The sequence below is a fragment of the Tympanuchus pallidicinctus genome, unplaced genomic scaffold (genome assembly GCF_026119805.1).
Source record: "Tympanuchus pallidicinctus isolate F22 unplaced genomic scaffold, pur_lepc_1.0 scaffold1, whole genome shotgun sequence".
Classification (NCBI taxonomy): Eukaryota; Metazoa; Chordata; class Aves; order Galliformes; family Phasianidae; genus Tympanuchus; species Tympanuchus pallidicinctus.
In genome coordinates, this window is record NW_026294618.1 from 58,239,507 (window position 1) to 58,256,351 (window position 16,845).

Here is a 16,845-nt window from a genome sequence, read left to right on the forward strand (position 1 = left end):
AATCTGCTTGCCTTGATGCTTTTCTTCCTTAACTCCCCTCAGTAGAAATGCAGCTTCCCTTGGATCCTTTCACAACATGAGCAAAGGTCCACCTGCGACACTGGCAGCGCTGGGGAGCCTGAGGGTCAGTGCCATCGGGACAGCTGGTACCACAAGCATACACGTTCATGGGCTATGCACCTCCAGGAGGGAAACATGCCTTGCAGAAAGATACCATGCAAGAAAGCTTGTGAAGATGTGCCCACAGCCAACCAATTTAGCACTGCACAGCAGTAGCCTTGTTAAACCAAACTCCTTTTCTCCCATGAACAGACAGATCTCTCCGCTTCCACCTGCGCATACAACACTCCAGGTATGCCAATGTGATTTTGTCAGACTGACTCACTCAGCTTTTAAAGCCATTCAACTTCTTTTATCTGAGCACGTGCGTGCTGAATGCAGCCATCCTTCATGCTGCAAAAAAAAAATCATCATTCATCGACACTGTTTTGACAAATATTACATGGAACAAAGAAGTAGGAATTGCACTGGGAGTCCATGTCAGGTTCTGTATCCATCACTAGCTAAAATGCACCCCCACCAGAGTTGGTTTCAAAGAAACACATCAGCTCTAACTATACTAAGAGGTAATTGTCATTAATACGCTGGTCACCATTCACAGCTGTAAGGGGGTGGGAAAACAGAAGCCATCATTATGCCACTGTGTGGGTTTTCATTCCCATTATGTTGGTTCTTCTGCCTCTAGTCTCAAAATGGATATAAAGCAACCTGAAAACACAATGAGAATACAGGGAGGAAAAAATTAAAAAAGGCAATTCAAATGTATGGAATATATTAGGTTCTGTACAAGCTACAAACTAGCACTATTCAAATCAGGAAAATAAATCACTATTTATCATGCCATAAGCTATCATGTAGATTTATTATACCAGGAGTGAACAGGTAACAACTATTACTGCTTTTTCTAGTACAGAAAATGAAGGTCACTGAAGGAAGTTACAAGGACAGATATTCAAACTACAGAAGAACAAATTTTTCCACAGAACTCCCAGGTAATTTCCACAATTCATTACATAGGATATGCCAGAATTTTAAACAGATACAAAAAAATTGTTAGGGAAATTCATAGGGGACTGTGATGCAGATACAAAGCCCATGTCCCTGGCCCAGGAAGATCCTAAGCTGCAAGACTGCTAGAGGGTGAGGAAATGCGCTGGAAAGGCATAACTGAGCTTATCCGTGCCTCAGCTCTTTCCTTCAGATTGGTACTGACCATTGCCAGAGGAAAGACTTTAACATCTGCACATTTGATCTGATACTGTTATTGACCATCCTAATTACTGTGGACAAAGCCTTCAACATCTACAACTGCATGCTGTCCTGTCTCAAACTGGTGACACGAATCTGTATTTTAATTATAAACACTGCCAGTTGCAATTGCCAGCAGCAAAGCAGGCAGCTTCATGCATATTCGCTTCTACGACAGTAATAGAATATCCTGAGTTGGAAGGGATCCACAAGAATTCTCCCTGGTTCTACCAGCAGTACCACCCAAAATCCAAACTCAGTGTCTGAGAGTGGTATCTAAATGCTCCTTGAACTCTGGTACTTGGAGCTGTGCCCACCGTTCTGGAGAGCTGTTCCATGTCCACTGCTTTCTGGTGAAGAACCTCCTCCTAACACTCAGACTGACCCTCCCCTGAAGCAGCTCCATGCCATTCCCTCAAATCTCGTCACTGTCACCAGAGAGCAGAACTCAGCGATGCCCCTCCACTCCACTTGTGTTTCAGCACAGAGCATTACTAGACCAAATCACAGTTACAGTGAATACCCCAAGACCTTGCAGGACTCCTTTCACTGCATAAATCTCTGGCCCAAACGAATCCATAAGTAAGCAACGAGAATCCAGCTGGCATGCCAGAAAGTGGAACTGAGCTCCTTGAGAAATATCTAAAGGCTCTGGAGCTCATAATTAGTATTAATCAGACCAGAAAGACAAACATGCTAATCACCAACTACTGCTGAAGAGCTGCTCAAATTCCAAAATGAGAATGGAAACTCCCATGAATATAGGAAAAAAAAATAATTTATAAATTGCAGAATGGCAGATAAAAACAAACAAGCAAGCAAACAAACAAAAAGAGCTGACCACTAGTATTCCATCTAATCTGAAAGCTTTAAAGACTGTGGTGTGTTTCATCACATCAGTATACCAGTAGCACGGTAACAGTTTTCCAAAGTCTCAGAGCATTCCACCAAATGAAAAACAGGAATTGAGAATTGCTAATTACTTATGAAGACTGCCTCTTCCTTTCATACTCCTTTTATACCACACTCCTGCATAGCTGAACATAGAAAGCATCAATCCTTGTGCTCACTGAAAGCAACAAGGAAGAGGATGAGGCTTCCCCTGGACATGATGAGTTTTGATTTGTGAAGACAAGTGCAGTGACAAAGAGAGCTGCAATAAACTCAAAGCTCTGATGCAATAGAAAATGCTCCTTCACGTTCCCTTTGCTATGTCAATTACTTTATGTTTTATATGAAAACAGGCAACTTCCAGTTTTGCCAAGTATCCATTTCATGCAAAGACACTTAAAAGAAATGAAGAGGAAAAAGGCAAAAATTTGGTAACAAGTGAAAACATAAAAATGTTTTGTAAAACGTAAAAAAGTCAATGTAAAATGATGTGATTGCAAAGGGGGTGAGAGGGAGAAAAAACTACAGGAATGTTATTTGAGGAAAACCAGCAGTGGAACTGAAGAGATATTTATTGTTGTTATTATTATTACTACCATTTAAATAAATACCTAAATAGCCCATGTGGAAAAAATAAGTCAGTACGAATTCCGTAAGGTTGTAACTATGCAAGGCAGAAATCAGAGGTGGGTTGCCAGAAGGTGTAATGAAGGAGCAGCATAGCATTCAGGGTGTGTTTGTTCTGAATCAGGTGGGCCCTACAAAAATGCCATGCTGAGTTTTAGGCTTTCCACCAGCCCTCAATCATTCAACCCATTTGGGGACAATGATTCAGCCCAGGTAAAGCACTGCAGTTCAGATCACAGAACTGGCAGTAAACTGAATCTGTTAAAACAAATTCACAACAAGGGTTAAGGATACGGGATGCCATATCATGAGGCGTCTTCCACCCATGACAGCTTGCATTTTTGCTTAACATTTCACCATGATCTGCTTTTCTTGTCCTTTTCTGGCGGCTTCTTATGCAAGCCTTGTTTTTTTCAACAGAACTATTTTTATCTATTTTGCATCCCTTGCCTTTGCTCTTTTAGCTGCTACCCATGTTCATCCCGTTCCTTTGAGTAGCTGGGAACAAATCCCTTTGTGGGTGGTTTGCAGGTCTACTGGGCTTGTCCTTGTGCCTGATTTTTTGTTTATTATAATCTTGCTTGGCTGTGTGCTTCATATGACAGTTTTACATAGGGATTTGGTTTTAGTGCTTCATATTCAACCCATGGATGTCTCACAATCAGAAAATTAAGAAATAAGCTAAAATAAATAAGAATGACATTCAAATGGTTTCACAACACACACGGGCAAGAATAGAGTTACTGCAATAAGGCCCTTGAGTGATAAATGAATTAAAAGGCCCAGACAAGAGGTAAACATCCAAAGGCGCCATTATCTAATGCCTTTCATCCAAAAGGACCTTGAAGCACTTTATTATATAGCTTTATTTATAAAGGGAGATCATAAAATAGATTAACATTCTGGAAGCTCTAGCATGCTATTCATACTAGAGTTTGTCACAGACTCACAATATTTAACAGCTTTTGGACATCAGGAATTTTGGCATCCTAGTGACTGAGAGATCCTGCCTTGGTCATTTCTGCTCTTTAGCTTGACTTAGGGACAAGCAGGGTCCTTCACTGACCAACACCCTGCAAAACAGGGGAAGCAAACCCAATTACTCTGCTACAGCCCAGCTGCAGTGCAATCCCTACAAGTGTACACTTGCACTAACTTCCTGCAGTTGCGTAAGGCATGCAATTCAGCTCTGCCAGTGGGCTAGTGTGGCCTTGACAAAGCATATGGGCTCGGAATTCATAGCACATTCAAAACAAAACAAAACAAAACAAAATAAAAAAAAAAACACGGTGAAGAACATATTTATAGTTACTTGAGTAGAAAGACTGGCATCACTGGTCCAGACACATTGCACCCATCAGCACTGCTTCTGAAAAACGCGGTCTAAAAAGCCCAAAGGATCACAGCTCCTCTATTGCTCACACATCTTCTGTACAGGATTTGCTAGGCCTTTACTTCATACTGGCAACAGACAGCCTTTAAAATGCACCTCCAGTTTTAAGTGTGATTTACTTAATAGCAGCAAATGTTTAATGAATATATTTGCTCCCTGTGTGTATTCAAAATTCACTACTGGTGACATTCAAGAGAAGTTACCAACACAGATTTAACACAGTAAAGTAGAAAAGAATGCATGCTTTTGTTCTCAAAACTAAAAGACTGTCTCTGATAGTACAGTAGTGCATTACATCTGCTCAAACCCAATGAAGACACCGTGTTGGACAAATGGCACAGATGCCTCATCATCTTTAACCTGCAAAACCTACTGGTGAGAAGTAAGAGCTTAGCCTGATTTTTCAGTCTAAGGTGGTATTTGCAGCATTACTAAGCAAGTTTGTTGGTAAATTCTTTGTGTTTCTCAAGGGACTTAGGAGTTCATTAATAATAAAAAACTTCACCCCCCACACTGACTTACTTTCTCTAGTTTCCAATGCCTGCCCTTGGGAGCCACGCTGCTGTGCTTCTGATCCAATTAAACACCTATGATTCTCACTCTTAATAACCACTGCAGTACAGCAATACATCACAGAATTTCTAAAGAGTGATTTAAGAGTCGAGCTCAATAGGACAAGTTAGTTCTAATATCTCTAACATCAGCAGCACTGAACTCAGTTATTAAAACCTCCCATTAGCAGGAATCATTACACATCCGCTGGGCATGATCTGCGTCACTGGAAGTGTTCTGAAGCTTCAAACAGGTAACTTCTAAGCTGAAGAACTGACTGAACCACAATAAGCTGAATATAAAACACAACTGAAAAAAAAAAAACAACTCCATACTCTGACAGCAATAAACCTTAAGATTCAAGATTTAAAGTTAGCTATGCTGTCCATCAAGGACAAAATTCCCTCCAAATTCCCTACATATATGCCACAGAAACACTGCAGCGGTGCCCACATGCTGCAGGGCCACATCTCATGACCAGTTTCTGAAGATGAGTCATGAACATTTATTTTAAAATAATTGGCTCATGAAATCAGATCTTCAAAAGGATAACAAGATGGAATGACAAAAGTAAATGCTTTAAGACCAAGAAACGCTGGCTGTGTAGAATGACAGCATGTGAGTATATAAGAAAATGAATTAATTCATCTTCACAGTTCCAAAGATGTTAAAACCACTATTCCTATTATTCAGAAAATGAGAATCACTCTGATTACGGTGAAAAGCTCAGTGAGAATCCCATTCTTCACAGCAACATTCAGCCACACGAATTCCCATCTTCTCAAGCAGTCTTCTACATCCTTCATTGCATATTTATTGATTTCCAAAGCAAGTAATACAGGCTTAGCTCAGGAAACTGTTCCCTATTCACAGGGTACCATTCATCAACCAAGTAAAACAGAAAAAAAAACACCTGTATGAGGTCAGATAATTAAAAACTTAATTACAATATGTATGCACCAACACAACAAACAAACTGACATGGTAAATCAGCCGCAGGTAATCCTGACATTCCATAGCTTCTGATAGCTTAATCTTTCCCGCTGATACACAGTGGCTGTCTGCCTAGGCTTTACAAAAGAAAACCTTTGTGCTGCTCCTGACATCCATCATCAATCCACAAAATGATGAGCAGGACTGATACCAACTACCCACATTTAACTAACAGCTATTAAAGTTGTCATCTCTGATTTGGATCACTTGCTACAAAAGATGAAGATACTCTGACCGTATCTGATAGCTGTGTACAAAACAATGGGAATTTGGGACTTCAGAACAATAGATCCAACCCCAGGGTCTGGCAGAAATTCCTGTTACAAAAGCAGCAGGCTTTTATATTATATCCCTTCCAGTTATTCCTATGCCTCAAAGCCAAATAGTCCCAAACTCCCATCCAACCCTATAGGTTGCTCTGTTCCCCAGGTCTTGCTCATGCCCACTTCTGCCTAAATTCTCAGCTCCTTTCCTGCACTTATAGATGCTGCTATTTAATTAATCAACAAATAATCACTTATCAGATCAACAAAACAAACTGCTAAAAAAAACAAAACCAAACAAAAACTCCACCTGCAATAAATAACAATACTAATGGATGTTCACCATGTAAAATTCTCTATTTTCCAACAGTACAGTAGTGGTACAGGAAAGCTCAGTATCTAGAGAATCAGTAGAAATAATGCTCCAAACTCAGTTGCTACCAACATTTGCACCAACAATTTAGGAATAATACCTTAAAAGCTAGCTACTTCTAGCACTACTAGGGGTATTAGAGAAGTCAACCTAAGAAACAAGACTGCTTTGGTACTGAAAAATTTTCAATGTTCTGTCCCAAAGATCACAAACATAATGACCTTAGAAAGGACAACGAGGTGCTGTAGCAGGTCCAAAGAATGGCAACAATGCTTGTGAAGGGCTTGGAGAATATGCCTTGCGAGGAGAGACTGAAGGAACTGGGCTGTTTAGTCTGGGAAAAGGAGGCTGAGGGGAGACCTTATTGCTCCCTTCCAATATCTAAAAGGTGCTTACAGCGAGAGGGGGGTTGGTCTCTTCTCAGTGGTGACAGGTGACAGGAATGAGGGGAAATGGCCTCAAGTTGCACCAGGGTAAATTTAGGTTGGGTATCAGGAAACATTTCTTTACAAAAAGGGTTGTTAAGCTCTGAAATAGACTCCCCAGGGACGTGGTTGAGTCACCATCCCTGGATGTGCTTAAAAACCTTTTGGATGTGGTGCTCAGGGACATGATTTAGCAGGGAGTTGTTAGATTTAGGGTTGTATGGTTAGGTTGATTCTATGATTCAAGGAAATTAAAAATTAACAGCTACTCCAAAACACTAAGTTTATATTATCTCCTATATGTTTTATCATTTTCAGACTAAATAAAAATATTAAATCTGCATTTCAATACAAAGTCTCACTCACTGCCTTGACAGAATATTTCAAGTGAAGCAGCAAAACACCTAACACTGCACACCAATAATTTCCATCTTGGGCACATATACCAAAAAGCTGCTTCTAATTTGTTTCAGCTATCATCACCATTGAGTCTTTATGACAATGAATACGGGCAATCTGCAGGAAAGCAATGCTGAAAGTGCATGAATGCCTATAGGAAGAGCAGGCATTATTTCATTCAAAGCAAGGCAGATGAACAAGCAAAATACAAGACCACCAGAAAGCTAGAGCTGAGGGAGGACTTAGAGACAAGGTTTAGTGAACAATATTGGTAGTAGGTGGACAGTTGGATGATCTTAGAGGTCTTTTTCAACCTTAATGATTCTACGATACTGCAGACCATCAGTGAATGCCAGATCCCCATGTTTCCTCGGTTTCATAAAAGCTACTGTTTTTATTTTGAAAGATTGGCTCTACTCCAGCCACATCTGTGTTTCTCTCCTGTGCATAAAAAGGTACATGCACACATTTACCTCAGGTAATAATTACCTGCTCCTGCAGATTTCTAGCAATTCTGTCTTGTGTGGGAATATTATATGGATTTATCCTCAGAAATATACTCTGTCTCCTCTTGGACATCAGTTTTATCCCACATTTTAGCCAAAGTTGAATGGCTTCTCTCAACACTTGCATTTCTAGCACTTCCTACCTGCTTTAACAGCTCTGGTTTTTGATGCCATTCCACCAGTTCAGATCCAAAGGTTTTCACACAGATGTACAAACAGATTTCTGTTGCCAGTAGAGAGCAATCAAAATTGCCAAAAGAGGCTCCATCAACCTGAGAACCTTGTCTTCCACCACCAACCTGAAAGCCCTGTTACTAGCCAGAGTGAGTGAACTGAGCTCCCTTCTGCTGGAGTCTTGTCGTGGCCAGAAGCTTTGACAAGTCTCTTGAATACAAGTGAAACCACTATACTTTCCATTTATGTTACATTCTGACCAGGCTAACCAAAAGCTACTTTTTGGTGCTACTTCCATTAATAAAGCTGTGTACGTTTCATTTCCTTAAAATGTAAAAACAATAATAATTATGAATGTATAAAGATAAAATTTTCCAATACAATCATTTCACAAATAATTCCAGAGCTGGAACATCACAAATTTATTTTGAAACCTGAAAACCATTTCTGTTTAAAAATTCACAAAAATAAGATTTCTCGATTACAATTAATTTTTGTTATTTTCTGTAACATTTGTTAGACAAACAGATAGCTTCTCTTCACAGAAGCTCCTAATGTACAGCGAATGCTGAGCATTCCCTCAGAAGCTTGCATGTGCTCATAAAAGACACTATCAGAACAGATACCAGTTGCCCAAGGACGAGTGCTGACATTTTTTTCTGTCTATGCTATTGCATTCTAGCTATACTTGACAAGCAATTACTTGGTGCTTTATGTTCAATTATATTGTGAAATGTTTATAGTTTGTAATGGGTACCTTATCTGTTCAGACTATCTCTAATTTGATGAATTCCTCTGGGAACAGTTTAAAGCAAAGGCAATGTCCTTAATGATTATTATGGCTCAGAAATTGTATCGTAAAACCCAATTTCTCCACTATTCAGATGCTCAGTAGATCCTGTAGCTATGCTTACGCAGGCAAGGCCTTCGTAATGACATACTGACTCGTGACTTTCCTTTTTCAGGTGCTCTTATGCCAACAGTCAATAGTTATCTCACTCCTTCACTACATGTAGAGCGAAGCCTACAAAAGACTTTTTGTATGCCATGGAACATATTTAAGCTTTATCAAGAATCTGATTTAGAATTACTGATTAATCAAGAGAATAAAAATGTATTTTAGCTCTTATAAAGCCTGCATTAAGAAATTAAAAGCACACAAACAACCAGCTTAAGCCCAAAGAAAACAGTTCAAAAAGGTTCAAATCAAGGAGTCTACACAAAACCTCAGTGTCTTTATCCTTCCTGAAAATAAGTACTGAGAATAACCAGGCAATAACAGTCTTAATGCAAAAGTCAACACCCAGTTCAGAAAGACAGAGGATCCACTCCCCAGCAGGACCCTTCTCACAGAAGCAGTAATTCTGCCCGTCTCTGCAGTGTTGTTTTTTTTTGTTGTTGTTGTTGTTTCATACAACAGTTTGAGGACAGAGGAAGGGCATGGTTCGTAGACAGACTTCACAACTTTTATTATATTAACTAGCAGGGTTGTAAAAATCAGGCAAGCTGTCAGAAATACAAGTCCTTTCAGCACCATGTATGCCCAAAAGCTTGTTTTATTTCTCCAATTACACAAGCTTGCCTTAACAAAAAAGGTAACATTTCTGCCTCTAAACCTTGTCCTGTCTTGTCTGTGCAGACAGGAAAGCAGGAGAGATCTGCAATACCACTGCAGTTTACATCAGCGTGTGCCTTGGACCACGGAGGAGCCTGTAGCCAAAAGGCATTGTTACAGCATCTCTCTACCTCAAGATTTCTTAAGCGTCCACAAATCACAGCTTTTCCAGAAGGCAATGACCGATCCCTAAGCTGTCAAGACTTCTTTTCTAATCATAAAAGAAATCACAGTAGAGATTCAAATGTCAGTTACAATTAAAACATATCTGTGTCTATAATTTCTCCTATTTTCTTAGCAGTAACACTACAAACCAACGAACACTGCTGAAAAGGTATATTTGTTTGTTTTTATTTTTAATGGACCTCTGGAAAGAGTCTGTGTTGCCAGAACTGTTCAGAACTTTTACACACAAGTCCAAAAAGGTGGACAGAAAAGAAGGAAGGATTTCTTTTTAACATAGGAAAGAGGACTTGTAACTTCCTTTTGCTCTAAAACAAACCCAAGATAAGAGCCATCCAGAGACTTATATAAAACAATGCGGTATGAAAAGCAATAGTTCTTGAATATATATATATATTTTTTAAAGGACTGGGTTCTTTTGAAAAGCTGCAACTAAAAATAATTCATTGGACAGCCCAGCTGAGACATGTTTATATCCCTTCCCACTTCTAAATCCTGTGCTAAAGCAAACAGGGTATTTTTTGCAGTTACAGTCATGCACTTGGACAATCCAAAAAAATTAAACAAATGAGCAGTTTACTTTACGATTACAGTTAAAACTGCTATGCATACTCTCTAATGTATTCAGTGGGCTACTTAATTTGCTGCATCAGAATTTGCATATTCTTGTGCTACTTTTTCAACATTTCAGTCCAGAAACTAGCATACCAAATCTTACTAAAATATATCAAAGATGACTTATTAGTTAGCACAATGAAAAATAAACATACGCAAAATAATTTTGAAAACACTAATAATTTTAAAAACATCAAGTGCCACAGAAGCCATTAGCCTTTTAATACAGTAGAAACCCATTAACAGAACGCCTACATCAGCACCATCCAACCAATTTGATTTATAGGCACCTTGTAATCTTTCACTGGAAGATACGCATCCATTTTTAATTGTTAGAATTCTGAGCATTATGTTAATGAGAATCAAGTCTATAAATATTATCCAAAATGTAAAAAGTATCTATCACAAAATGCAGTAATTTCACTCTGACATAGAACAAACAGAATATGCTTATTTTAATCCCTTGCTCTTCCCTAGAAACTACAAAAACATCAGGACGTTAATTAAAATATTGTAACAGCCACTTCCTAGTTTCCAATGCTAATAACCAACCTTGAAGCAATTGTAAAAACAACCCTGGCTCAGGCTACCAAGCACTTTGTTCACAGTTATTGTCTCATCCAATGAATCATACAAGTGCACCACTGTAATGTGCCTGCCAGTAATTCAGTCCCAGGGATTTTACATTCTTACTCGTTCTGATACGCTGTAGGCATTGCTTCTACAGACAAAAAAGGAGCTGTGTACCAAAAGGTTCCACGGAATCTTTTCAGCAATCATAAAAGCACCGCAAAAATACATGACCAGCATCCACCTTCACGACCTGCTTAAAAATAGGCTCATGTTCTTGCCCAAAGCACAACACTGCTTTACCTTTTCCAGATTTTCACTCTAAAACTGAAGTACAGTGTACTGCTCTGCCTACAGCATATTGCTTATTATATTCCAAACCGAAAGCTTCTAGCTTCCGTGTTTTCACCTCTCATGCTCATTCATTAAAGCACTTCATGCTTTATAACTGAAGCACAGTGATATTAGAGCAGGAATATATGTCAGAAAAACAATAAACTTCACTTGTCACACTAGCTTTAAGTGGAGCCATTCCTACATTTTATTTAAAGAATCTTTCAAGAGATTAACTTAAAAGGAAAATATTTTCTAAAGAAACAATCTTCTTGTCCATTACACTATTTACCTTTCACCAGTAACAAACTCAGCATTACAGTTTCATTCCCTCCCAAAGCAGTGATTATCCTCTAAGAAACAGGACAATGTTCAGTAAGTCCAGTGAAGAGTTTTGCATAATACATCATCTTGTATGCACAAGCTTTCCTCCACACCAATGCTCAAAAAATCTGGCAGGAGCCAAACAGCCACCACAAAGCTAACTGCCCAAAAAGCAATTCCCTTCTTTAAGTATGGTACATTTGACACCATCACATCAGCCTTGTAGCCCCACGCAGAGAAGTAAATTGCTAGCCTCTATTCTAGTCTTTCACACATTTGTTCCTAACCAGGAAGATTTCTAGAAACACAACCTTATTCATTATTATTATTATTAATGACAGGCTTGGCCAAACATAATTTAAGAACCCACACCCAAAAACTTTCACACAGAACATTCTCATTTGAGACTCGAATGCCAATCACTGGAGAAAGGACATACAAGTGGCATGGCTCAGTCTGCAGAGCAATGATGCTGTAACCCAGGAAAAGAATGTTATGACTGACTGCATAAATATAGCTAAATTGACCAGAACCAGAAGGCAGCACGCACACCAGCAACTTTCTCACTTAACTGGCACACGTTAAGCCTTGCCCCATAGTTCTGTGCTCTGCAACAAGACTTCACGTCCCCATTAGCAGCACTTCTTCTGGTGTTTCCACGACACATATTAAGCAACAGCAAAAGTGGTCTTGTATCTCACGTTTCAAAAAACAAACCCCAATATGCAAATAAAAGATATACTGATAACTCAAGATGGCCCAAAGCAGACTGCTGGATGCAAACACTGCTCTTTCCCTTGCGAAAAGTTGCCTCTACATTTTTTTGACAGAATTTCATACAAATATGTACATGAATTTGTCTTTTATCTGTAACAATATATATAATATACAAAACACTCCTGTCCATACACACTTGTGTGCAGACCTGCACGTCACTGTCACCTGCTGCAGAACAGTTCAGTCGGTGATTTCATAAAAACTGATAGGCTTTGTCTAAGCAACTCTTTCATCCCTCTGCCTTTCTATTAGTCTTCCAAGACAGAATTTAATATTGTGTAAAAGCCATCAGCTATCAAAGCTTTCAAAATTCTGACATGCATTTGTTGAATTTGCTGGAAACTGAGCAAATTCCAGATCCACTTTCAAAGAACATCCTCAACATAAGCCTCATGCTTTTCAGTTTACCAAAAAAACTCCAAACACATCTGGATTAGTCCTGAGCCTCCTCCATGCTCTCCCACCACGTTACATCCAGAAACACTACAAAAGAATTAATGCTATCATTTCCAAAGCCAGCATCACTCAATCTTTGAATCATAACACACGGTTTGCTTACCTCGCTGTTGTGGCCCCTCAAATTGAAGTTGATTCTCTGAGGGGTGTTCCGGTCCCTCCTGCAATGGCTGGAAGTAAAAGTGACGCCTACAACTCCTCTGCCATTGCCTGTTGCCAACCAGCCTTCCTCATAGTACCGCCGCCTGCACACGGGTTTCTCCTTCTCACTTTTGGGGACTCTCCCTTTCCAGGAGAGGCAGAGGATGTTGGAGTCGCTGCAAAGAACAGGCCCATGTTCCACTGCTGCATACATGCTTTTTAAATATTTTATTTTTTGACATAGGAAAGTAATGTGTCTAGCGCACAAAATTTAAACCGATTTTTTTGTTTTTTATTGATAAGACTGACCTGGGATAGATCATTGAAAGGGAGGAGGATGGGGTCAGTGTTTATAAATATCCACCAAATGCATAGTGAAAAATTCCTCTATAAAAGATGATGGCAGTTGGCTAAGAAAAAGTAACACTTAAAAAAAAATTCAGGTTCATTTTTTGTTGTTGAGTCTGTAGAGTGAGGGTGCACTTATCCTTTGGAGAGACAGCTACTTCGTAAGAGGCGCTCAAGAAATGGTTAAGTCATCTTTTTGCTCAACTTGATATAATCTTTATACAGCCTGAGATTCCAGTTTAGCGTAATGCAATTCCAGAGACAAAGAGTTGCAAATGTGTAGGTTTCAAGTAACTTAAGGCTTTTAAGATTTCCTCCAGTCAGATTTTCTTCAAAAGTTCAGTTGCAGAAATTTAAACACACGCACATACATATGTATATATATGACATTCATCTTTTCCAAGCTGCCCTCTGGCATATCTTTTCCATCTGACGTATTTCTGCTGCTAAAGCTGAAAGAGATTGCATAAAGGGAAAAAAAGGCACACAAACTGTGCGAAACAACAGACCCAAACTTGTGCAGGCACTGGTGTGCCAGGCCAGATGGGAAATCCCTCTTGGTACTGAACCGCTCCTTGGATTCAAACGTTTTTGCAATCCAAAGCCAATCCAATTTTCATTGCAGCACTTTTTTTCCACCAGAGACCCAACAGAGCCTGAACCGTTTATCACGCTATCTTGCCTGCTTTCCCACTTTTTGCTGCCACACACGAATGACAAAGAAACCCCCTCTTCATTTACAGCGGAATCAAAAATGCTCCAAAGCTTTTAGCTTTTAAAGCAGATAAGTTTGCCTCAGGTGAACCATGAAGTTCTCTCTCTTCCAAAACAGGCTTAAATGTCAAGCTGTTTTTCCTTTACTTTTCCCTTTTTTTCTGCTACAAGGAATCACAGACTTTTCATCCTACCAAAAACAAATGCCAGAATTAAAGCACATCAAGTAAGCAATCTTTCAAAATCTTCTAGAATTCAAGGAAGGAAGAAACATATTCATCTAAAAATGAAAGAGAAGCAGCATTAAAAATCTGACTTCCTGGTTTCACTATTTCTCTAGGTATTTTCCTTGCTTGTTTTATCGGATCTTTCCTTCTTGATGCTTGTCTACAGCACAGATTCATAGTTCCAGACACAACATTTGCAGCTGTACAAGAAGGAAACATATGAAGTATTCCAATCGTTTTATTTGAGTAACATTTATGAGCTCAATTCATTAGTATGTATATCACACTAAGTGAAAAGAGGAAAAAGGAGAGGAAGAAAGAATACGTAAGACGATGACCTGGTTAACTCAAGAAGGATGATGAGGATTCTTCAGTTCAATGCCCAGACTTGTCCCATAGTTCCTCAACTTACTTACTTTCAGTCATCATCGCTCAACATATAGTCACGATTTATTAGTCCATTCAGAAACTACTGAGCCCAAAGCATACCATGCCAAAGACAATACATTATGCCCCTGCAATTATAAAATCACTTTCCTCCGCCCTCAGTATTCTTATGTTTCCCTCACAATTATTGATTTAGATTGTGGAGGTATTTCTTAGGCTTTTTCTGTGTGGAGAGTGTTTTTTCTTCCTTTTTTTGCAAACTTTTTTCACTTGTGAAGACCATGTAGTAAGTTGAATATTACTGGCAGGTGTTTTTCCATGGGTTACCAATTCCTGTGCTGTAAAGGTGCTCCATCTGGTACTGAAATTAATTTTCATCAATTGCAAAGCTCTCAGGAATACGTGAAAGTCAGTCTATGCGATGACAAAAACATGTGCGCTTTCATGTACGTGCAGTACATACACCAGCTTGGTGAACCTGGTATTCAGAGCTGCAACTGCCTTCTCAGCTTAGCTATGGTAATCTTGTAAGGTGCCTGTCACTCAAAGCTTGAAATCTCAGCCTTCTTCCAACTCTGCAAGACAAAATGCACACAACACACAGGAAAAAAAAGAGAAAAGTGAAAAAATAGGAAAGTAAGCCACAAAACAATTTAGAGATATAGAAACTACTGTGATAAGAAACAAAACATGACTTTTAATTATTTTACATAGCGCTTTTATATGAAATATCTATATTGTATGTAGATACATGCGTTATTCAGACACAAAGTACAGTATTTTCTTCTCCACAATTCATATGCATAACTGATGAAATGTTCTCAAGAAAGACACAAAAGGAAAATAAAAAAAACTTTTTTTTTTTTTTACTGGAATTGCTGGGACAAACTCCTAACAAAGACTTCACAATTCCATGGAATGAGGATTGGAAAGGGAGGTGTCAGTGACAGAACAGACACACAGATTCCAAGGGACTAAAAGAACCACAGACAGATTGAGGTTGGCAGGGACATCTCTGGGTCCATCCAGCCCAACCCAAGCTCAAGCAGGGACATCCAAACACATCTGAAGTATACAGATATGTATGAAGATCTTGCTTCTGTACAGCTCTTGCTAAAGAGATCTCATTTAAACAAAGAATTGCATCTGTCACTTTCATTAGCACTGTAAAAATGGGCTTGCCTACACTACCTGTAACACTGTACTAAACTCACTTTCTGAGTAACCACTATTTTTCAGTCAACCATAGATGTACCTATAACAATTTAAAATATCTGTATCTATAGACATAGATAACAAGGCAAGGATACAACGTAGTTTACAAAGCAGTTAGAAAAACTGTCCCTGAGGTTTGGTGAGTCACTACTGAAACTTTTAAGCATTACAACTAAACAAGATATAAAAATAATGGCTACTACCATTTTCTTTCATCATAGCATGGCTTTGTACAACCTTTGCATGCAGTTTCTGTCCTCATTCACTGCATAGAAAATCAGCAAGTTTGAGGAAAGGGCCCTTCTGCATCTTGGACAGTAACCCACTCTCATCTGAGTCTGATTCATGATCAATTTGAGGATTAGAGAAACAAAAGGCTTCTCTTCTTAAAAATATTCTAACTGCGTTAGGAAAGCCGGACAGGCAGAGATGAAAATATCTAACTACAAAACATTCAGTCATTATTCAAGTATCTCTCTATCAATAATGACATGACTACAAGACTGCATTTATATTTAAATCATTGAAGGTCAACACCACCTTTATGTTGTACTTGAATTCAGCAGACAAGATTAAAAAATACCTCTAAGACTGTAATTCAAAAAGATAGGCTGAATTAAGATTACATACATATTAAGATTTAGTTCTTTCCACTCTCCTTTATTTCCATCTGCTAAATATTTCCTAAGAAATAACCTAATTAGAAGATTCAGAGGCAAGTCTTCCCCCAGGAACGTCAGTATCTGATTTAGACATACACACCATTTTTCTTTTGCCCTTACAGCAGTCCCATAATCCTGCTCTTCTCTACAAGTTTAAAGCATGTTTTTTGCCTTCTTTTTCCCCTCCAAGAAACACAAATGAATGGTAACCACCTCTGTTGCAAGGCATGTGGAAGAAGGTGAGGATAAAAAGCCTTATATAAGAGCTAGCTGCTACTTCAGTATAATCTTACCACTTGCCTGAATGCAGGTTGGGCTCTGCATATAATGAGAATTTAGCTTTTCAGATCAAACTTTCAAACTACAGTTCTAAT

At 38.9% G+C, this 16,845-nt stretch overlaps 1 protein-coding gene across 6 annotated transcripts in view; it reads right to left on the minus strand.

Moving 5' to 3' along the window:
• TULP4 (TUB like protein 4) overlaps positions 1 to 16,845 on the minus strand; it is a 139,938-nt gene that overhangs the window by 100,658 nt on the left and 22,435 nt on the right. For 5 of the 6 annotated variants that reach the window (XR_008205792.1, XM_052679279.1, XM_052679295.1 and 2 more), the window contains exon 2: positions 12,881 to 15,169. The exons of the other annotated variant lie outside the window; for it this stretch is intronic. Coding sequence is in view for 4 of the 5 variants with exons in the window: in XM_052679279.1 (XP_052535239.1) it covers positions 12,881 to 13,132 (252 nt within the window). In the remaining variant the exon portion in view is untranslated. The remainder of the gene's footprint in view (positions 1 to 12,880; positions 15,170 to 16,845) is intronic. 6 annotated transcript variants of the gene reach the window in all.